We start from the raw sequence: 22702 nt of genomic DNA, 5'->3' as shown, positions 1-22702 counted from the left end.
CAAACTGAGTGGGTTTCTTTTGCACATTTTTTGCCACAATACTGACGACGTTCAACTACAGAGTCGCTCGCACCACAAAAAAGGCCCGCGCCGCACAACCCCATGGTCTTCGAAAAGACTATCGACCCTCTCGTACTGACCAACCCGATGTCGATATGGCCTGGGACGATGGAAATGACACAGACGACGTTGGCGGCGGCTTTATCTCTGACAACGAAGATGATGGTGAGGAACGGGCGGCCGTCATTCGCTCCCCAGGCAAGGCCAAGGCCGCTATTGCTAAGGTAAACCATCGATTATTTGTGTCGCATACTGACTCCACCTAGATTCCTGCGCTTGCGGGCATTGTCGCCACGACTGAGCCAATGTATGTTGCCCCGAAGGACGACTCCACAACCACCACGAAGCTCAAGAAGGGTTCGATTACCCACAATAACCTGATCAACGGTGTCAACAAGCTCGTCCGCCCATATGCGAAGATTGAGCAGCTGATCAAAAAGCTGAAGATGCACCATTGGTATCGGATTATCCAAGCTGCGCAGAAGGCTGCTACAACGCGCAACGAGGCGGTGTCCACCCCCATCGAGGTTTCCTCTGATGATGAGAGTGACTTTGATGTTGTAGACTACGACGCTGTTTCGGACTATTTTGAGTAGTTTATGAGTAGTTTTTTGTTTTCTTTATGCCAATTATGATTTATGCAGACAAAACAGAGATGGATTCAACTACCTTTAAGGTAACTTGGCTAGAACTTGAGAGTGAACTTACAGAAGCTTTACTAGCTTTATTACCTTAAAAAAGAAAGGAACATAACTTTCAAAAGATGCAAAAGAGCTTTTGAACTTTGCAGCTCTTTTTGGCTTTTATGACTTTGAAAAGCTCAAAAAGTACAAAAAGCTTCAGTTGTCATTTTCCTGATGCACTCTCACGTAGGTTCCAATCCGACATCTGCCATGGACTTTCTCCACTACAACAACAGGTTTCGCAAGCCAGAGTGACGGTAATGGACAGTATAAGCCCACACTCGTCTCCTCCACTCATCTTTGTCGACGTCTGAAGCTAGCTATGTATCCTGACCCGCTCCGGCGCTCTTCCACCTCGTTCGAGTGTCCCTCTGTGGATTCGGCCGGCAAGCCACTGTTCTCGAGCATCGATACCACCAGCGGCGGAAACCTGATCTCGACGTGCACATATGGATAATGGCAGCAGAGAGTCAAATAAAAGAAGCACATGTGTTGTCAGGAACAGGGCCGGCCCGGGCCCACGTGACGGTCTCCTGCCAGCCTGACAAGTGTGGGAAAGATGGTTCAACCCCCATAGCTGGGTGGTTGGCAACCAGGCAGCGTAGATGGTGCCACTGCTGCAATAGAGAGCAGGGTAGGGACAGCTCGGGGCGACTCGAGACGCCCCGCTGTCACGTTGTGTGACAGCGGTGTCACAGGATACGAGTAGTCGCCTAGAGGGTCCTGCCCCTGCTGAAGGGAATGAGTCCATAGCCAAAGAGTGCTGCCTAGTAGAGTCGGTGCCAAGACATAGGGCAAGGCATAGGCTGGGCCAGTTGAACAAGCCGTTCGGGCGGGGCGTGACGTAACGCGGTCACGCCCGACGGTTCGGGGGGTCGAGGGGAGTCGCCCCGCAACAGGGGCTGCGGGCCCGAGACCCCTGGAGCGCTTGAGAAGGGTTGCCAGTCCAAGGGGCGACATATCTCCTTTCCTGGAGTAACGAGTCGCTGTGGCTCCTAGACACCGCGTGACGGCGCGGTGTGACGCGTGACATGCGGGCCCGATCGGGCCCGCACCCTCCCATCGCCCCGTACCAGGGGAACCCAGAGCTTGAGGCCAGAGAGCAGGAAGAAGTGGCTAGGACAAGGGTGAACATAAGAGACAAGAGCCTGAGCTGTCCAGCCCAACCAAGGGCTCAGGTCAAAGAGGCAAGCTAGCCTGGGTGTTGGAAGTCGTCTATACGCCCCTTTCCCGGGGTATGGTTGCAGCAACCCCGCTCTAGGGGACCAGGCCGGAGTAGGGTTCAAAGGAAGAGACTTCAATGCTAAACCTAAGGTACAGGAGTAATACTGTAGTCTTTATATACTGTGGGCGCTAGGGGCCGATCGGGCCCCTGAGGGTCGATCAGAATGGAGCAGGGAATGTCTCTGGTCGTCCCTGGTCGCTCCGCTAGGAGCCCAGGGACCATTCCTCTGGAAAGGAGCCATGCCAAAGTCGACACTAAGGAGTGTTTTGGCAATGCAACAGTGAGGAGCTCCCTCCTGATCCCTGTGGTTGTCTGGGGCCGATTGGGCCCGCTGTCAAGGGCGTCCGGCGGCGCATCATGATCCCTGATGGCGGGTCATGATGGCTTGATGGCTGACTAGAGCGCGATCCGTGATTAGGTCCCTTCTCTGGGATATTAGTGTTGTTGCTCAGTGCTTTGAGCTTGTGAATATATGAGGGCTTGTCAAGCCCTAGGGCTCTAAGGGTGGTGAGGGCCCGATGGGCCGTATAGGGCCCCGTTGGCCCGACCCGAACCCTGACATGTGTCTACTTCGTGTGTGCCATGCTTTGGCCTGTTTCTTGCCTAGCTCACCACCATCTTAAGAATGGGGTCTTTACCGACGGACCGGATACATGTCCATTTGCAGCGTCGTCAACCACTGGCAGCGCCGCGGCTCCGGCCAGTCCGAGCCAGCTGCCTCAGGCTATTCCCTCTGCTCCACAGTCCAGCACGGATGAATCACACCCATCCAATAGCCTCGGCTCACCGTACTTGTCGTCGGCCGCCCACTCCACGCCTCCATTTCCTTCCCCTTCCCCTGCCCCGGCAGCGGCAGCCATATCACCCTCCACAACAGCTTCCGTATCACTTTCTCTCAGAGCTATCGTCGGGATCGTGGCAGGGTCTATAACACTCTCGCTGTTCACCCTCTGCTGCTTATGTTACCGACGAAGGAGGCGGAGGCTAGTGGCAGCTGAACACAGCTCTATTTCTCCCTATTCCACGGGAGCTGTGTCTGATGCTGCCTCGAGGACGAAAGCCAGAGACTTCGCCACACGTCCATGGACACTTGTTGCTTTTGGAGCCAAGACGTCGGACCGTGCCAGTGAAACAGCACCGAGATCAGTGCCATCGGAAGGCCGCCAAGTTTCGGAGAGCGATGCTCTTCGACAGCGGGTGCGGGAGCTGGAGCAAGAGCTGCACCATTCACGCCAGTTGGAGGCAGAGCCACCAATTTACACACCAGCTCCTGGGCTTTGATGCAACACAGTTTCTCTGTAGCTACAGGCGCAGGTCGGGCAGCCCAAGCAGGGTTTCAGTCTGAAACCCTGCTTGAGCTGACTTAGTTAATCATTTAGGTTTTTGTCTGTGGATGTGGATACCTTGTTGCCTTTCACATAAGTATCTCATAAGATTTGAAAAAATTGTTAAAAGATGCAGATCAGAATTGAGTCAATTGATGAGTATAAATATACAATCGCGAGAGTGCATCAAAGTGGGACTAGGTCCCATTGTGCAAGTCCCAGTCCCACTACTCTTCTCAATTCACTGTGCTACTGAACTGTTGTATATTTTAGTTAATTCAAATGCCAAAAAATCTTTTGGTTCAGCAAGCAGTGTGACCACCTGTGCACGGGGTTTTTTTTTTTTTAAAAAAAAAGCCTTCTCATTACCATAGTTAATATTTTTTTTTAAAATGCCTCTAACACTGGGGGCACAGCCTACGGCGTGCCAGAACACGCGGCCTGGCCCCGTGACTGACTCCGGGCTCACCTCTGACCTACCGCGTTCCAACCGCGTTCTTGCCTCTTTCAAATGGTGTTGCTACAAGATACAGTAAACTACTTTTACTCATGAAAGAAAATCATGCCACGTGGTTCCGGCCTTTCGATCCCCATTAGCCGAACACGAGTTTTCACTACAATCACGCTGGGATCAGCGTAACACAATCGATCACCACTGCTTCTCTTGGCACAACCACCACCACCTCTCTGCGTTTCTCCAGACACGCGACTGGATGTTGCCTCCAAGGGACAAGGGCCGCACCGAGAGCAAGGGAGGCAGGGCCTAGAGCAACCGGGGAGTAATGGGGTTAGACACAGTGTGTTTCCTTACTCGTTTGTTATGGACCCCCTCTTTCCCTTCCTGCCAATGCTCACCCGTCCCCCAGCAAAGCACCAGCCAGCACAGAATCTGTCACGGTTCGGGTCGGGCCGTCCGGGCCATAAGGCCGCACGGGCCCGTATACCGCCGTCCTCCTGGACGCCCCCTCATTCTTCCAACCCCTTCCGTTCACCCCTACGGCCCTACGCAGCGCCCATCCGATCCGCCCTGGGACCTGGCGCCCATCCGATCCATCCCTAATACCGTAGCGTATAAAAGTCGTACTTACAAGATGTAGTCGCTAGGCTAATATCGTCTATTCTCCGGGCGAATACCCATCTCTCGTGCTCCTCAGACCCCTTCGAAGTCGGACCCCCCGACGCCCCGATACGGCCCGAGCCCGACGCTGACAGAATATTAGCCTCCCCCACGAACGCAAGAAACGCGACAAATGTCTACCGAGCACGATAGTACGATGGGCACCCCCGCAAGCCAGGGGGACGAACGTGCCCGATTCATGGCCCTGGGCCATAACGAACAACAGGAGTTCCTGTTCGCCCATCTGTTCCGAACGAGTCAGGAGATGGAGCAACTCAAGGCGGAAAACACCGCCCTGACGAATCGACGAGTGGTCCTCGAGGCCGAGCTGTCCCGAGTAAACGGGGAATACGCAGCTGTACAGCAGGGAGTCATGCAGAGCTACGATCTGCTCCGCCAAGCCAGAGAGGACTTGGCTCATCGGCCCCACGGGGGAAATACACGAGTAACCGTCTCTCCCCCTAAGGAGTTCACGGGCGACGCCAGCGAAGTAGACGCCTTCCTGGCCGATTGTTGGTTGGCCTTCGAAGCCAACCCGAATGTTTACAACGACGAGGTGCGAAAGATTTCGTACGCACTCTCCTATATCAAAGGCGGGAACGCGGTCACGTGGAAGGAAAACGTCTCCCAAGCCATGAAGCTCCGTACCGCCGCAGCCTATACTACGTACGAAGGCTTCGAGAAAGCCTTCATCGCAGCCTTCCGCGGGGAAGCTCAGCTCATTCACTCAGGAATACTAATAAAACTGTGGCTACTGGTGAAGGGCTGTACTCATAAAACCTGGGGAAGGGCTCAAGGGTCACAAATGTCACACTTTTTAAAAAACCATTTTATTCATTTTTGGGTGTTAGATCATGGTATTGATGATGGGATTGATGGCATCAAGATAAAGTGATCCATGTGGAACGATTTTTGATGGACATCAGTACCATTGATGGCTATGTCAGGATACATCAATTTTAGCCTAATTAGGATGTATACCTTTGCCCTAGATCACAGGCCTACCTAGATGTTTATCCGGGTCTTCGGCCTGAAAGAATAGTGATTTGCCTTTCCATATCTGGTAATAGCTTAGTCATAGCTGTCAAACTCATTGAGATATTCACAATTGATTGAATGTCACATTTTTTGTCACAATACTCCGGCCATGGCTGGCATGAGCTCCCCCAGGTTTTATGAGTACAGCCCTTCACCAGTAGCCACAGTTTTATTAGTAAAACTGAGTGCACATCCTGGGAAGCTCACGCCGAAATCGCGCAGCAGAAGATGGAAACCTTCGTCCAGACCAAAGACATGGACGCGACTAGTTATTTCACGGTCCTCGACTCTCTCAATAAAGTCGCGCACTACGACGACGTTAACCTTATTCGCGTCGCCAAGAACTGTATGCTCCGGGGCGTTACGAACGCGGTCTACCGAAAGGACACGCTCCCCAACACCTACGAGGCCTGGAAGGCAGAGGCCATCAAGCAAGACAGCGCACTCCGCCGCTACCGCATTTTCGATGAAAGCCACAAGGTTAACCACCCTCGGGCCAAAACGCCCCGACGGCGCCCGCCCCGCCAAGAGCGGGCTCAGCAACCGCAACCCGTTCAACGGGTGGGCCCAAACGCAGCGATCAGCGCCACCGGACCGACCGTGGCCGCACCCCGAGGAAACGGGGCAACCACGGTCGCCGGACCCTCGACGGGCCCGCGCCTATGGAGATCGACCGGGCCCAGGCCCCCGCTACGGCCCGCAGCACTCGCTGCTACAACTGCGGCCAGGAAGGACACATCAGTCGGATGTGCCCGAACCGGGCCGCATCGGCAAACCAGATCCGGGCTATCTTCTCCGAGTTTGTCAAAGATAACGCGGATAAAGCGGATTTTGGCGATCGTCGCGAGTGAAGCCTACGCCCTCGCCGACGTATACCACAAGTGTCTCTAGTTACAACCCGCATAATCGATATTCCGTGTTGCCAATCCAGAGATACGTGGGACCAGACGTAGAAACCAACCCCGAACAACGAACCCCGCAACCCACCGTTTCCGCCCACAGAAAAAACCCCGCATAAAACCATACGAGACACTCCAAGGCACGCTTGGAAAAGTTGGCCCGCGGCCAGCGCCGAGAGGCTTGTCGCGCAAGTCGAGACCAGCCCGAGAAGGCTCGTGCAAAAACTACAACAGTGGATACATCCGGCCCGACGAGCCGAGAACGGGCCCGAACTAGAAGAGTTCATACGAACGGGGTACACCCCGACGTAGCCGGCTTTGCGACAACTGTAAAATGCTCCCCCTTTCGGAAAAGTGAGGGCACCACGGCTACGTGGGTAGCCGTCACCCTTCAAGGGGTCAACGACCTCCGGGGTACTCGGTTGACGCCCTCCTCGACAGTGGCGCCACCTCCGAGTTCATGCACAAACGGTTCGCGGAGGACTCGCAACTGGAACTCGAAGCCCTACCGCACCCAGTCCCAGTGTACAACGCTGACGGGACGATCAACGCCGACAGGGCGATCACCCACGTTACCCGCTTATGAGTCACCATTCAGGATCACTCCGAACTTCTGACATTCGCCATCACGGACACCGGGAATAGCGACGTGATCATCGGGCATCACTGGCTCAAGAAGCACAATCCCGTGATCGACTGGCGTGAAGGGGCGATCGCCTTCACCCGATGCCCGCCCGAGTGCAAGCGGGCCCGATTGCTGGAACAATGGGACGAAGAGGACAACGAACCCCTGGGCAAAGGGGATCGCCTCTTCGTCACGCGGATCTACGACGAAGGTTCGAACGCGCCCGCCCACATCCAGGCCATGCAGAGCGTGGCCACCAAACTGGCCGCCGCCGCCTACGCTGCCGAGAAGCCCCGAACCACCGAGGAGAGCGTACCCGCGCACTATCTTGAGGAATTCAAAGAGGTTTTCGAAAAACAGGACTTCGACAAACTCCCGGAACGGAGGAAGTGGGACCATGCCATTGAACTACACCCAGACGCCGAACCCGTCAAAGGGCGCTGCATTCCTCTATCAGGAGAGGAACAGAAAGAGCTTGACGCATTCATCAAGGAACATTTGGCAACCGGGCGGATTCGGCCCTCGAAATCCCCATACGCATCCCCGTTCTTCTTCGTCAAGAAGAAGGACGGGAAATTACGGCCCGTACAGGACTACCGGAAGCTAAACGAGATCACTATCAAAACCGATACCCGATACCACTCATATCGGACATCATGCATAAGTTACGTAACGCCCGGTGGTTCACCAAGCTCGACGTACGTTGGGGATACAACAACATCCGCATAAAAGAAGGCGACGAAGAGAAGGCCGCGTTCGTTACCAATCGGGGCCTATTCGAACCACTCGTGATGTTTTTCGGCCTCACCAACTCCCCGGCCACGTTCCAATCCATGATGAACGAATTGTTTTCCAACCTGATCTCCCAGGGTCGCGTGATCGTGTACCTGGACGACATCCTCATATACTCTAGCGACCTCTCTGAACATCGCGCGCAACGGTGAAAGAGGTCCTACAGATTCTGAAGGATAACCAACTGTACCTGAAACCGGACAAGTGCGACTTCGAGCGGAACGAAGTTGAATACCTCGGTGTGATCGTCGGGAATGGGCAACTTCGCATGGACCCGATCAAGGTCGCTGGCGTGCGCGAATGGCCCCGACCTCGTAACCTGCGAGAGGTTCAAAGCTTCCTGGGGTTCCTCAACTTCTACCGACGATTCATCAAAGACTTCGGCGCGTACGCCAAGCCACTGACCCGGCTGACCCGAAAGGACAGCCCATGGAAATGGGGACCAGAAGAAGAGGAGGCCTTTCAGACCTTGATAGACCGGGTCACTGATGAACCCGTACTACACTTCCCTACGGATCACGGGGCATGGCGGGTCGAAGCGGACTCTTCCGATTTCGCTGCAGATTTAACTGCCGAGTCGACTAGCGATTAAATAGGCACCGGGGCCATCCTTTCGCAAGAACAGCATATGTTCAAGACATCGGACGAACGGAGAAGACAGCCCGACGCTCTCCTCGACAGCCAGACCGAGCGAATGGTGCAACGAATGGAGAATCTCGAACGCTGTGTTGAAGGGCTGGCCAAGACGTTGAAGAAACAAGGACTTGGAGAGGACATCAGTGAGGCGTGTGGAGAGCATCATAGTGCGCTTGACTTGCGGCGAGCTCAGGAGACAAGGCGCGGCGATTTGGAGCAGTCAATGGCACATATATCAAAGTGCCAGGGGTCGAAAGAGGCAAATTCACCGCTAGATGTCGAGGATGCATTGCTGATGAATTGGTTACGAGAGGAATGGTTTGGGGGACGAAAGGCACCCACAGAAAGTCATCAAGTATTTGCACCGCTGTTGACGATGAAGCAGCGGCGGGCTATCGAACGCGCGGAACATGCCAAGTCGAAATCTGCAAACAATAGTTCCAAAGCTACCTGAGTGGTGGTAACCCTTCAGGGTATCAATGACCTCCAGGGCTACCCACTCAAGGCATTGCTTGACAACGAAGCCATCTCCGAGTTTATATATAAATGATGTGCCAAAGAATTCCAGCTAGAACTATAGGTGCCAGCCGTTACCATAACAGCAACGGCCATTGGTTTTACAGCAGATTAGCAGCAATGACTGTTGCAAACATAGCCGTCTACTCTGTATTTTTAGGGTCTCATAGTATGGGATGGTTGATAAGATAACTGTAGTGGTATACAGGCTTTGTATTTTCAGCTATGTTTACATGTAATCTACACAGCAATCTCAATAATAGCATGCTTGTCGAGCGGGCGACGCGTACGCGCCTGGAATCGAACGCGCGGGGCCCCGCGGACGACTTTCGCGAGCTGAAACGGGTACCGGAGCGAACCGGCGCCGGCCGGTTCCAGACCGAGGCCGAACGCGCCCCAAACGCGCCGATGGGACGAATTCCGAGGCCAAACTGGCTCGGGTCGAGGCCCTAGGGGTCCAAACGTGCGTGAAGGGGTCCAGGGGCGCTAGAAAGCGTCGGAGTTGGGTGAAACATGTCAGAAATGGGCCGCGGAAAGACCGGAGGACGAGCACGTGACCGCGGAGATGGCATAGGCCGCGGCCGGGCTGAGGTATAAATTGAGCGCCGTTTGTACCGTTTAGACAGTGAATCGCACCCCACCTTTGGGATGGATTTGGCTCACCTTTGATGGCAACAACCCGATAACGATAACGCGATAACATAACGATAACGATAAGCGATCTGGAACCTTTGAACTTGGCAACAACGATATATTGGGACAACATATGAAGAGAGAGACTTTCCACCAACACTGAACCTGTGGTCTATGTGATTGGATGAAGACTCCACTATGCTCAGATGCGCTTACCTTCATGGAACGTCGCCCTCTTTGGATTGAGCGACCCATGTTGGAGCTGTTTATGCCATTCTTGGTGTGGCAGTTGTTGCTCTTGATGCTGGTGGTTTGCATGTGCATAATGGGAGGAAAGACAACAAAAACAAGAGAAAACATATCAAATCTCAAAAACATACCAGCTGTGACTGTGACTGTGACCACTACCATTTTGGGTTTTGGTGTTGGATTTGGGTTGTGTTCATTTTGGAGTGGGTTGATGTTGGGAGTATGTTTGGCTACCAGAGACATGCTCTGTGTGTCACACCTGCTCTCCTCTGGGTCAACACCCTCTTCTTCTCCACCCACCTCAATAACAACAACACCACCACCACCTTGTTCACCCAAGCTACCATCAACATCAACATTGATCTCATCATCACAACCACACCTACACTCAAGCTTCTTATCCAACTTGGTCATTACCCTCATGTTGCTCTTATGGGTTGCAGCATGGATATACTTTCCATGGAGCCCCGAACACACCAACCACGATTTGTTGGTTTTGTTTGTTTGTGGAGTTGTTTCCGCATTCAGCATCTCTCGCATTTCGCGCGTTTCATGCTGTAGAAGTCAAAGCCACTGTTTCACCAAGATTAAAGTACTAATTGTATCAAGCTTCAGATGGGAGTGGCAAAGGGAAATTGTGTCCTGCCCACCTAAAAAGATCTGATTAACAGCAACTGCAGAACCTATTCTCTCCTTAAGTCCATTTGACACAACAAATGCAATACTGAGACTTACGAGGAATTATTATCAAGTCCCACGCCAAGCAGAACAAATTGGGGAATTGAACACAGCATGCGGCCCACCACTTAACTGGGTCACATGAAGTGAAGTCTTCATGAGGGAGATGGAAGTACTCCTGCAGCTCATCAAGCATTTGCTGATGCTGCACTTGATAGCGAGCTGTGAAGTCCTTTTGAGGAGATCCACTGGTTTGCAAGGCTGTTGCTAAAGTCAATATTACAGAAACAAGATTAAATTTGACCTCTCCTGCTCCTCCTTGCCCTCATTCCTCACAACAGAAAGAATGATCTTACATTCCTTGTGGGTGTCAGGGGAAACCCTGATGCCGTCACTTGATCCCATCAAGCGCTGCGTCTCCGCTCGCGTCTCCGGGTCTCCGCACCCTGACGCTCTCCCTCCACTGCCTGCACCACATCCCACATCCAGTGATCCCGAGTCTTCGACTTCCCTGGCCACTCCCCTCCGGAAGTCCCTCCGGAATCACCATCAGGGATCACTAACGCCATCGGAGACCTCTCCGGATGTGCACCACTTCCCTCCGAGACCTTGAGCCTATGGCCTTCTAGCCTCTCTGGGCTGTTACTTATCAAGGTCTCCCTACGATCTCTATCCGCTAGACCTCTTGGGTGTCCCCAACCTATGTCAGCGTTCGGGCTTACGTTCAGATGGCTGAGCTTTGCCATGGCTCCGCTCTCCACTCCGCCACCACGGCCCCTGTCAATGGGTCTTCCCCTGGGTGAGGCCTACTGCCGTTAAGGCTCGTGCCTACTGCAGCGCCCCAGGCTGCACGCCCTCACACCTCCACCTCTCTGGAGACGTCCGGGGACGTCTCCGAGTGACCCCCTGTCACTACCCTCCAGTGGTCATGGCTGGCCGCCATTCCTATTGGTCCTCTTCGACACTCCCCGGCCCTTGGGCTAGACCAGACTCCTTCCCTTTCCGCTCCACGCCTTCCCTCTCCGTTTCCGGCTGTCACGTCACGGTCACACACCCGGAGTCGATTCCGATTCCGATTCCGGTTGTCACGTCACGGTCACAAGCGGAGACGCCCAGAGGCAGCCTGGACCTCCCGAAGCCCTTCTTGGGCCTTCTAGGGATGCCTGGGCCCCTCCCTTGGCATCACGGTCCCAAACCTGCCTCTCCGGAGCTTCGAGGGCTACTCGACACTCACCTAGGGTCCATTAGCGACACCTGACTTCTCCAACCCATCATCCGTTGCTACGCAGTCACTCTATCATTACTCTGGTCACTAGTATATAGTAGTGCACCTGGGCAGAGGGCTCCTTGGCTTGTTCACTAAGGATTCCCCCTCTGCTCAGGACTCTAATTTCGAGCCTCGCGAGGTTGCCCTTACAGTGGGCTATGCACTACTCCTAACCTCCTAGCAATCCTCCCCAATCCCCTGGTATTGAGTTGGGCTCGGCAACGGCTTGACACATTGTTCTCAGTCATGTGCTTCCCACGTGTGCGTTCCTCCTACTGGGGTGCCTGTTCCCCATCATGTGTTGCAGGCCCACAATGGCCCAACACCAGTGCTGGAGTAGACAGGCCGGGTCTTATCTGTGACAAGGACCTGCAATGTGCAGAGTGCTACAGAAGCAAAGCCCCGTTTCTGTTTTTGTCCTGGGGCTTATTCGTTTCTGAGCTTCGACTCCGGTTCAGTGAGCAAGATCACACTCTCTTCAAACTGGAAACTCCCGCCAGTCACATGGGTATGCAGGACGTCTACCAATAAACTGACAACTTCAAGGACCTGATGGACCTTGCCGGATTCGAGGACATGTTAGTCAAGGTAACCAAGTTCCACCATGGACTTGATCCTGTGATCAACAACGGAATCCCTCCATCAAAACAAGGCCCTGGTCTGGGCCAAGCTGATCAAGTCAGCTGCCCCCAAGATGCCTGGTGGTGTGATTTGGACTCCATTTCCAGTCAACCAAGTCCCGACTTCGCCCCCACTCTGGTGCCTCCATCTCCCATTTCTATGGAGTTGGATGGACTAGGGCTTAGGCCCCTCGTCGTGCCTGCTTCAGGTGCGGTGATGCGAACCATCTCACCCAGGATTGCCCCCTCCCTGCCAATGTCCGCTCAATGGACATCCTGACAAAGCGATCCAAGAACTCGATAACAAAATATTAACAAAGTTAATTACCCGCTACACAAGCACAGCTGCCATGTCAGAAACAGCAGCACAGTTGATGGCCGGAGAGAATTTTGTCCCCTGTGACAAGTGACTGTGTGCCCTTGTTTACGTCCATAAATTATTTCACTTGTTTGTATGATGAATCAATCCCCTTGCCTTACAACGAGCCCGAAACAAAAGACATACCCTCTCCCGCCCCCACTTTGACTAACTCTGTCTCCACAGGATGTGCACCTACTTTTGCTAGCAAAAACATAGCTACTGGTGAAGAGTGTTACTCATAAAATTGGGCAAGGGCCCATCCAGCCATAGCCAGGTATCATGACAAGAAATGTGATCTTGAATCAATTGTCAATATCTGAATGACTTTGATAGCTATGACTAAGCTATTACCATATATAGAAAGCAAATCACCATTTCTTCAGGGCCAAAGACCCGGATAATCATCTAGGTGGGCTTGTAATCTAGGGCAAAGGTATACATCCTAATTGGGCTGAACTTGATGTATTTTGATATAGCCATCAAAAGCACTGATGTCCATCAAAAATCGTTCCACACTAATCACTTTATCTTACGCTATTCATTCTATCATTAATATCATGATCTAACACATAATTATAAATAAAATGATTTTTTAAAAAGTATGAAATCTGTGACCCTTAGGCTGTTGCCCAGTTTTGTGAGTAAGGCTCTTTACCAGTAGCCACATTTTTGCTAGCAATTCTCCAACTCCGGTTATTTACCTTTGTTGCCTCACTGCCTGGGAAAAGAAGCTTTGCTGCTGCCCCTGGGGCAAACTCACTCCACCTCCTGTCACAAGTGTGTTGAAGCTTTCGCTCTCTGGCCTGGTTGACTGTGGTGCCACCTCCGACTTCATTGACACAAATTATGTCACCCAGAATGGTATTCCGGTCCACACTCTCAACCAGCTGATTCCAGTTTTTAACATTAATGGTACCCTGAAGGTCACCTCAGCCAAGGCGCCAAATCCGCAGCCTTCAACAGGGCATGTCAGCATCCCAAGTACAGTGATGTGGCTTTAAACCACTATAGTTGACACATGTATTTTAGTTGTTCTCCACCCCATTTACCTGTGGATTAACCTATTGCAGGCTTCTACTACACATAATAACCCATCTCCTCCTCCTGAAAGCATTACTGTATCCTTAGACGTCAGTTCTGATTCTAATGTGTTAAGCTTTTGATTTGGTGCACATCTAATAGCTGACATTAATGTGCAGCCATGGTAAGCAGTTCTGCTGCTGCAAAGCTCATAATACTTATTAGGCATCTCAGCCTGCAGCCCAGTCTATTGGTATGTCCCTTCTTTATTTAATTAAAATTTAAGGTAGTTTGCCTTGAAGTAGTCCTCAAGTGCAAGTTTCAATGTCTCGAGATGGGTCAAAACCTACGCCTGCCTTGCCCCCGAGGCCTTCGTAGTCAACAGAGAGGCAAGCAAGGAAAAGGCCGTCCACTATGCCATGTTGTTCATGGCAGAAGGACTGTCAGACTTCAGTTCAGGCCATGCAAGACTGAATTGTAAGGGCAACCCTGGAGGCCTGAGATCAAGGTCCTAGCAGGGGAGGATCCAAAGAGAAGAAACTCTAAGGGTCCGCCTGCTAGGGAGCTGACTATATACTGCTTGTCCGTAGCTGCCGCTGTCAGGCACAGAAGGCTTGGGCGGCGTCGCAGGCGAGGTCCCAGGGCGACCGTCGGGAGGGCGTTGACGGATCGGTGATTGTGCGGGCGAGATGGAGGGCCGGACCGGAGTCAGAACCGGAATCGGACCGGAATCGGGCGTGTCTCCGGGCCGAAAGGGAGGTTCCCCTGACACGAATGTTAAACCTTTCAAGTTTTTGCATGTAGTTTTTATCAAGATAAAATTAGCAAAGAAAAACTCAAGGTGTTTTTCACTGTTTTGTTTGTTACCAAATTTTTGACCAGCAAAAAATTGTTGCACAAATAATCAGTTTTGACCCTAATTTTTTTTTTTTTTTACTAAACTCTGATTTTTTTTTCTGAGAAGAAAACTTCAAGTTTTTAATAAGAGATTATCAGCAATGAATCTTCGCAAATTCTAGATACAATTGATATAAAAAATGCATAAAATCTAAGCTCTACTTCACAAAATCTGTATGAAAATGGCAGTTGAGTTAATTTGTCCTGACTCCATCATAGTAAGGGCTGCGCAGTGAGACACCCCAGTTTCAAGTCCACCTGTAATACAATATTGGTACAATGCTTAATCTAGACTAAAATCACGTTGTAACTGACATTCACGTGGCAGCCCTGGAACGATCTAGATCAATGGCATCGTCCCGGTGATGCTGCGGCTCCTCCGCCGACCGATTTACACGTCGTTCAGCAAAGTCCTGCGCGACATTACCCGGGCCGTCGTAGGCGGGGATACGGTGCGCAACCGCTTCAATGCACTCAGTGGATCGCGCGCTGTAGGCAGAGCGTCACATACCGGTCCGATCGTGATATGGCTGCGAAAGGCTACCGTTTGGATGCTCGACCGTCGTGGTAGAATTGGGGTGTCCTGGCTGTCCGCTCCGATGCTGGACTGTGTCGGTAACAGTTCCCAGATGGGTTGTGTCCCTGCCGTCGAGGCCATACGCCCGCTCTGCACCAATCCGGGCCTCTTCGCGCCCCGACGCAGCGATCATGTCGCCACCAGAGGAGTCGTGGTGGAACACGGTATCCGCGCCGCCGAGTATAGTCCCGCGGACGTTTTCGCCCATCCCATGGACGGCATGGGCGGCTCCTCTGCATGTCTTTCAGCATTGTGTCCAGGACACACACGAGAAACAGGCGAACTTCACTCTCTCGACGAGCTTGGGTCCGGAACTTGAGTTTGCGTTCGAAGTCATAGTTGCTGTATGGCCCCTGCAGCAAGCGCACCTGCTTATATACATGGTTGGGGCTGCAGGTCACCAATGAGATCATCGTGGAGCCGCAGACTGATGGCACGGGACCGTGTCTCGCGGATCACCGATTGTGACACGTCACTTTTTTCTTTTCCGCGACACTTCAGTCTTGACTCCTTTGTCAGAGCCACTCTCCACGACGAGGCAGCTATCGACATATATCCGCGGCCAAAACACGCCGCGAATACGTCGCTTGATTCGGAAGGTCGAATGGGCATCGCGGACGGGATTTGGCGGGATTTCGACCTATGGCTTATACGTAGTAGGGCGGCAAGCGGTAGTGACAACGGTTTTGGCGAGGGAGCGGGAACAGCATCGTACGTGGCAGTACAACGTTTCGCGTTATGCCTCAAGGTTTCCTTTCCCTTGCCTTGAAAGCAGTTCTCTCTCCGCCAACTCACGCACCACGTTGCTACTCCCGTTTCTGGCCAGCCACGCCAGAATATCCTTATCCAGATTGGCCCCCAGCCCCTCCACTTCTTCGCGTTCCACCCCATCCACGAGCTCCTGGGAAGGCGGCTTCCCCAAACGGAACCCATGGTACCACGCAACAATGAAGCCACTCATTGGCGTCTTATACGGCGCATCGGGGCGGAAGCAGGGCACAATCGTCGTGATGAGGTGGCCACATAGGAACAGACCGAGGAAAGTGATAGCGGCGATGGCGATGGGCTTGTTCGCCGAGAGCAGCAGCACGATGAGGCCAACGAAGAACAGCAGGAAGGCGCCGTAAATCATCATCGGACCAGAAGAACGCGCAGCAAAGAGCACGTGGAATTTGGTGAGTCCTTGGTAGCGCTTTGGCATTCTGTCAGTATACTCATAACGTGAAGACAGGACACCGCACGTATTCCCGCAACCGACATGCGGCAGCCAACACCTCGCGCGAGTTCTTTGCTGGGTCGCACGCCGACAACCGAAAGGCCTCGTAGCCATCCAACCACGCTCGACACTGCAGCGCCATGATAACAGTACACAAGCTGAGAATTAACGCGCCGAAGAATCCGACGTTCATGATTATAGCAGAGGCCCCGGGGCTGTCGGTCTGTAGCAGGGGATATGTTTGCGGGACAAGCTGAACCACGATCGCGGAGAAGATACCTGACTGAGGAACAGCGTAAGTTCTCCGTGACCGCCGTTTCCGCATCGACTCACGAATACAAGCTGGCCATCGAACTGCTTCGCGTAGAAGCTGAACTCGCGCTCGTCCGCTTCGCTTGCCCCGATGGCATACGCAGCGAGAAGCTCGACGGGTATTGAGGGAGGGTCTTTGGGCGCCGGCGACTGCGGCGGATACGTGTTGGCTGTGGCGGGGGGCGGTGACAAGGGCATGAGACCGCTGCTCGTCGTCCCTCCCGTTTTATACCCGCTGATACGTCACAATCCTGACAGCTGCTGTTCGTGGCGTCGGGGACGTCGGATCCGGTCTCAGTGGTGTTTACCTAACAGACGCCCGTACAAGCGCTTGACCGTGCGGACCTTGATTTTGCAGTGAAAGGCTACTTCTTATCGTAAATGTACAGATTCAACCACGATCGTGCCATTCATCCTGTTAAACCTCCTCAGAGACGTTAGCGTCGACAACGCGAACCCACATCCCGCCCTACAAGCATGTCATTATCAGCGCAAATCCACCGCGCTTTTGGCCAACACACGCACCTCGCTCGACATCGTCAAGTGCATCTTCGGCCGGAAGCGCTCTATCGCCTTCCTCCCCCGCGGCCTTCTTCCACGCGCTGGGCGGACGCGCTGACGGCGGGAAGGCATCCTCCGCGAGGGCAAACGCACTGAAGTTCTGCAGCAGGCGGACAAGCATGAACGACATCTCGTTGTACGCGAACTGCTGCCCGAGGCAGATGCGCGGGCCCGCATTGAAGCTGTTGGGGGGAGGGGTTAGAAAGTAAAGCGAAGGCAGGAGGGGAGGGCGGACGGGAGGAACTGGAACGAGTTCTTCAGGAGGTACTTTTGCACGCGCTCATCGAGGAAGCGGTCGGGATCGAATTCGTCCGCTGGTTGGTGGTCAGTTCGCCGGGGACAGAGGAGAAGATGACCGGGCGCACCGTCGGGCCCCCACAGGTCCTTCCGGCGTTGCATCAGCAGTACCGAATAGGCTGTCCTAATCCAGAACACATCAAACAGTCATTCATGAACAGGACAAAACGATTCGAACCGGGTATGTGCCGGCACGTATATCGGCTGCGCATTCGGATCGGGCGACGGCCAGGTCGTGGCTTCTATGGAGTCGCGCACGTTGAACGGCCTACGGATCTCAGAAATCGGCGCAATGCGCAGCACAATTGACATACACCGGCGGGTATAGCCTCAAGGCCTCTGTACCTGATAAGTCCAAATTTTTCAATATTCAGAGCACTTGCCATTGATCACAGCGCGGAGGTACTTCATCTCCTTAATGTCTTCGTAGGTCGGCCGACGTGCAGGCCCAACATGGGTCAAGATTTCGGCCCGCAGGCGCACGCAGATGGCGGGATAGAGGGACAAGCTGCCAGCTGTCAGCTTGACCAAGACTCAACAGCACAACGGAGAGGTACAAATAGATCACCATGGTAAGCGTATGCATAGTTGTATCACGCCCGGCTGTGTACTGATCAGCAGCCGCTTGGGAAGCGAATGAACGCACCGAGGAGAATATTGAGTGTCTCATCCTTCAACACCTTAACATCCGACGTCGAGTTGAGCAGCTCGTCGAGCAGCGTCTGCGCTTCCTTCCGGTCTCCCCCCGCGCCGGCCGCATCCGCCACGCGCTTCCGCTCGACCGCCGCCGCGATGATTGGATCAAGGAAAGCGCTGACAATCTTCATGTGCCGCGCGGTCTTGTCGCCCCAGAGCTCCCAGAGCGGCCAAACCGACCGGCGCATCTGCCGGCGCGTGACGAATTCGAGCGCCGCGTTGAACGCCTCGATAAATGTGTTGTCCTGGCTGGTGCCAATCCCGGTCCCAGCGGAGCGAGCATTGTGCGGATACGGAATGCTGCCCTGGAGGCTGTTCACACACGTCCCAAAGAGCGTCTCCGACGCAGAGTCCATCGTGAAGCGCCCAATGAGGTCTTGGAAGTCAATGGCATATCCCGCCCGCGCGCGGGATTTGAGCGTCGCGATGACGGAGGTGGCGTGTTTGTCAATAAGGTCGAAGTGGCTGACGCGTTCCTTGCTGAAGAACGGCTGCCGGAGGTCGTTATTACGAGATTGGCAGGAGAAAGGGACGCACCCGCGTCATCCCGCGGTGGAATTTCCACATGTCCCCGTCTGAGTTGAAGACTCCAGTCTGGCGACCGTCAATGGGCTGTGGAGGAGACCGTTAAGGACTACCTACGCCAAGAACACTGCGCAAGACGCCATGGAGCCTAGGACCTGTGACACTTTAGTATCATTGAATTCAAGATAATAGCGGGCGGACCCTTTTCAAAGTTGTTGAAGTCAGTTGCCAGTATTTGCTTCAGATGGTCTGGCGAAGTCTGCCACCGGCAACTTGAGCCAAGCAACACGACGAGCAACACACACGGGCGCACCGTAAACAGCATGTCTATCCACAGCACCCGAATGTTCACGACTGGCCCATACTGCTCCGTGTACTCGCGCAGCCCGTCGCCTCCAGTAGGTCAGCGAAAGCCAGCGAACACGGCAGAGCAACTCACCAACGTAGCCATTTGCTCGGTTCCACATCATCTGCCGCATGATATCGAAGTTGCCCGGCCACTTTCCGGGGACATACGGCGCCATTCGCGCACCCATCGCATCCGCCTCGCGGCGCTGGCGGCGGTTCGTCCGCCAGACGCTCCACGCGGCATACAATGGCAGGCTTGCGGAGGCAAGAAGTACCGTGGCCCATCCTGGCACGGGTTGACGCAGGCGATGGGCGAGCAGATGCACCGACAGCACGAGAAGGAGGGGCTTGCTCAGCACGCCGATGGCGGAACGGAGAAGGTATGCAACTCCTGGCGATACCATCGTCGGCTGTGGCCTTTCCGAGAGGTAGGAGTGGAGGGCGTTGTGCGCGCGAGGGAAAGAACTTGAAGCTCCTGGTTGGTGGGAGAAGGCAAGCCTTAAAAAACGTCACCCGTACGGAAGTTGGTGCTTCCGAAAGTGATATGACACATACACTGTATGTCAACGGCGGATTCCAGCCGGGTTTACCTTATGCCGGAGGGTCAAATGAAAGGTCTATTCAATGCACACTTATACATCCAGTTTACAAGGGCGGCCCCGGCTTTGGCCACTCCCGCTGCGGAAGCTCGTCAAACCGGACGAAATCATCGTGATCTATGAAGTCCTGTCCCAAAATGGTGAGACAACATGGATGAGGGCAGCGCGCTGCTGACCTTGCGCCAACGGCGCGATGTATAGTACGCATATACCTCCCGAGCTCTGTTAAGGAGGATGAACGGAATGATACCCCGACCGGAAAATATAACACAAACTCAGTGGGCAACGGTTCGACCATTGGGCCGCCAAGCTCGAGAGCCTCGGCGTTTAGCCACGCGAGATACTTGCGCACCATCGCTGCTCTTCATGAGTGGATTGACTCTCAGCGTTTCACAGTGCTGACCTTCCTGCGGAAAGATATCCAGCGGCGCGCCGAACTGCCACTTTGCCTGGACATAGTCTTCCCACATCTGCCGTTGGCTCGGGAGCCGCGCGGTCGGGGGGTCTCGCCAGACCCGAGCAAAGCCGAGCGATTGGTAGCGGCCATGGGTCCACGGGCGAACAGCTGTAATCGTCAATCGATTGCTGTACACTACCAGCAAGAGTAACGCACCATGCGCATACGCCAGTGTCGGGTCATGGATGTAGTGTCCCGTCCAGTGGAGATTGCTGAAAGTGACCGGGTCGACTCTGCATGGGCCATTGAACGACGAACCACACCGAACAACAGCAGAACTCACAAGTGGGGGACAAACGTCTCTCGCCGGTATCCCGTGGCCAGGATTACTTCGTCGATGCCCTCCAAGATGGTCTCCCCTGCTCCGCCCCACTCCCGAACACGGATTTTGCCTCCGACAAGGGTCTCCGGCAGTGCGTCAGTGTCAAAGGACATAAACTCCAGCAGCTCGCCAAGCTTCTCAGTATTTTCGGGCCATGCAAGCACGATGTTGAGGTCGTAGAATTCGCGATTTGGATTACGCTGGCCCAGAGGACACTGGCAGTCAGCACCAACACTGGAATATGGATGCAGAAGAATGAGACCAACGCACCCGTGCACTAACACAAAGACGCGAAACATACGGGGCAATCTCCCGCGCAATTCCAGTCGCAGAGACGGAAGACCCGACAATAAGCACGGTCTTCCAACATCAGCGAGTGTGGAGTCACTTATGATGAAATTGGTGCTAACCTTATTTGCATAGCGCTCGGGGTGTCGGAAAGATTGCGCATGGTAAAGTGGCCACCGACCATCCGCCATCCGCACTCGGCTCCATTCATGTATGCCAGGGATGTCGGGGATATATGGCTTGGGGAAGTGACCAACCGCAACAACCACAGCGTCGAAGGACTCCTCCCACACATCCACACGTAGCCGCGACGCATATACAGTGCCAGAGAATGGCTGCATGCGCCGCAAGGTAAGCTTCCAACTATCGCCGACTTTGTTCAGCCCCTCAACGAGAGTGGAGTAGGACGTGACATTCGGAGCGTCCAGCACATTCAGGCCGTGAAGCGAGGCGTAAGCCCGGACATGACGCTGCAGATCGTGTACTAAGGCTTCCCAAGGCTGTATAAAATCATCAAATGGCAGCAAAGGAAGAGAGATAGATTGACGACGCACGGTCCCAGGTGGGTAGTTTACATCTGGCAGCTTAGTCACCGCCTCTAAGGCCGTCAGAGAAGCGAAGCACGACGAAAAACAACACACCGTGGGCGCATTAATGCGCATGTCCTTCCATACTGGCCGCGGCGCCCAATGCTCACGCCAGCGCTCCTCCAACGTTTTTCCATCATCGCCATCTACGTATTCGACTGTTGTTGGACGTGGGGTTTCAGCCTCCTCATCCATCGGATCGCCTGAGTTGCTTCTACAGTTACAGTCAGCAGAGCATCCGAAGCAAGAAAGCAAGGCAACGCACGGATACTTCTCCCTCGCAGGCAGCTGCTCGGAGAAGAACCAATTACCGCCGGGCGCTGGCGCGCGCTCGAAAAGCCGTACAGAGAGGCCATTCTCTTGTAGCGCTACCGCAGCTTGCAGACCGGCCGGTCCCGCGCCAACGACAGCGACAGTGCGTATTGCGTGCAGCGGCGTCCAGTGCTCATCAGCCAGCGAAAAAGCGGCCTGACGCGCGTGAGTGGCTGGGAGAGCCAGAAGGAGTAGAGGGTAGTAGTCGTGGAACAAGACCATGGTAGTTCTGGATGGGAGAGCGGGGTTGGGGTGGCATTGGAGCGAGCGAGAAGATGGACGTCAGAAGCAACCTTCGTTTGATCCGATCGGACATGAATCCGACTTATCAGCCGACGAAACGGTCAGCTGACGGGTGTGTGCGTTCGAACCTTGGTGTGTGGTGGTTTCAAACCTATAGGCTATCAACAGGAATTTTACTCATTCTAGATTTGTATGGCTTATCTTTTAATCTGTCAAGGGGTTTTACTTAGGTGCAAACCGTGCTTGATTATCCAAATTACCTATCGTAGCTTGGTCACAGCCTGTGACCAAGCAGAATTAAATATACTGCAAACTGTCCACCGGACAAGGTGTCCGGATTACCATAAAAAGGCAAGTCCGGCGTCAGCCGGAACGAAAAATTGCCTTTTTAGGCCTGGATTTGATGGTAAATCGGACTCGAATGCATAAGGGCAGCCACAGGTGTCCGCGCCGGGACCGCGTGTAACGCGTAACGCGGACAATTAATCGAAATAGTACAGTAGTATATTCAGTCCTTAATCTAACACAACTATCAACATCATTTTAGGTTTATGTATCAAGATCAAACATGAAGCAACGTGCCTCAGCTATCCTAAATCTATTACTCCAGATGAGAAAGCTTGAAGTTAGGTGCACCAAAGATCTTCTTCAAAAATGGTGTTGAAATTGAGTTAAATATTATGGGACGGGAGCAGCCTAGACATCACAGGTCACAGCCACG

General features: G+C 53.6%; 3 protein-coding genes across 3 annotated transcripts; all 3 read right to left on the bottom strand.

Moving 5' to 3' along the window:
* Positions 1 to 15954: 15954 nt before the first annotated feature.
* On the bottom strand, positions 15955 to 16944 carry MIND_00573400 (uncharacterized protein; the record flags this gene model as incomplete). Its single annotated transcript, XM_037362497.1, has 3 exons — positions 15955 to 16410; positions 16460 to 16717; positions 16768 to 16944. 3 exons carry the CDS (start codon positions 16942 to 16944, stop codon positions 15955 to 15957), a joined length of 891 nt encoding a protein of 296 aa, XP_037220418.1.
* Positions 16945 to 17183: 239 nt separating this feature from the next.
* MIND_00573300 (Peroxidase) lies at positions 17184 to 19664 on the bottom strand (the record flags this gene model as incomplete). Its single annotated transcript, XM_037362496.1, has 14 exons — positions 19265 to 19664; positions 19139 to 19218; positions 19027 to 19084; positions 18943 to 18980; positions 18838 to 18894; positions 18251 to 18791; positions 18162 to 18207; positions 17988 to 18112; positions 17919 to 17943; positions 17783 to 17872; positions 17673 to 17728; positions 17543 to 17621; positions 17272 to 17489; positions 17184 to 17215 (listed from the first exon to the last, which is right to left on the bottom strand). The coding sequence occupies exons 1-14, from the start codon at positions 19575 to 19577 to the stop codon at positions 17184 to 17186; spliced, it is 1758 nt and encodes a 585-aa protein (XP_037220417.1). The 5' UTR covers positions 19578 to 19664.
* Positions 19665 to 19818: 154 nt separating this feature from the next.
* Positions 19819 to 21960, bottom strand: MIND_00573200 (Dimethylaniline monooxygenase; the record flags this gene model as incomplete). The annotated part of the gene is made up of 11 exons (XM_037362495.1): positions 19819 to 19899; positions 19949 to 19994; positions 20048 to 20129; positions 20176 to 20337; positions 20386 to 20462; positions 20513 to 20751; positions 20822 to 20911; positions 20962 to 21339; positions 21394 to 21435; positions 21481 to 21640; positions 21692 to 21960. The coding sequence occupies 11 exons, from the start codon at positions 21958 to 21960 to the stop codon at positions 19819 to 19821; spliced, it is 1626 nt and encodes a 541-aa protein (XP_037220416.1).
* Between the last annotated feature and the right edge of the window lie 742 nt (positions 21961 to 22702).

Source organism: Mycena indigotica (genome assembly GCF_014461135.1).
Source record: "Mycena indigotica strain 171206Taipei chromosome Unknown Mind.scaff0005, whole genome shotgun sequence".
In the NCBI taxonomy this organism is placed as follows: Eukaryota; Fungi; Basidiomycota; class Agaricomycetes; order Agaricales; family Mycenaceae; genus Mycena; species Mycena indigotica.
This window is presented reverse-complemented; position numbering and strand designations above follow the sequence as displayed.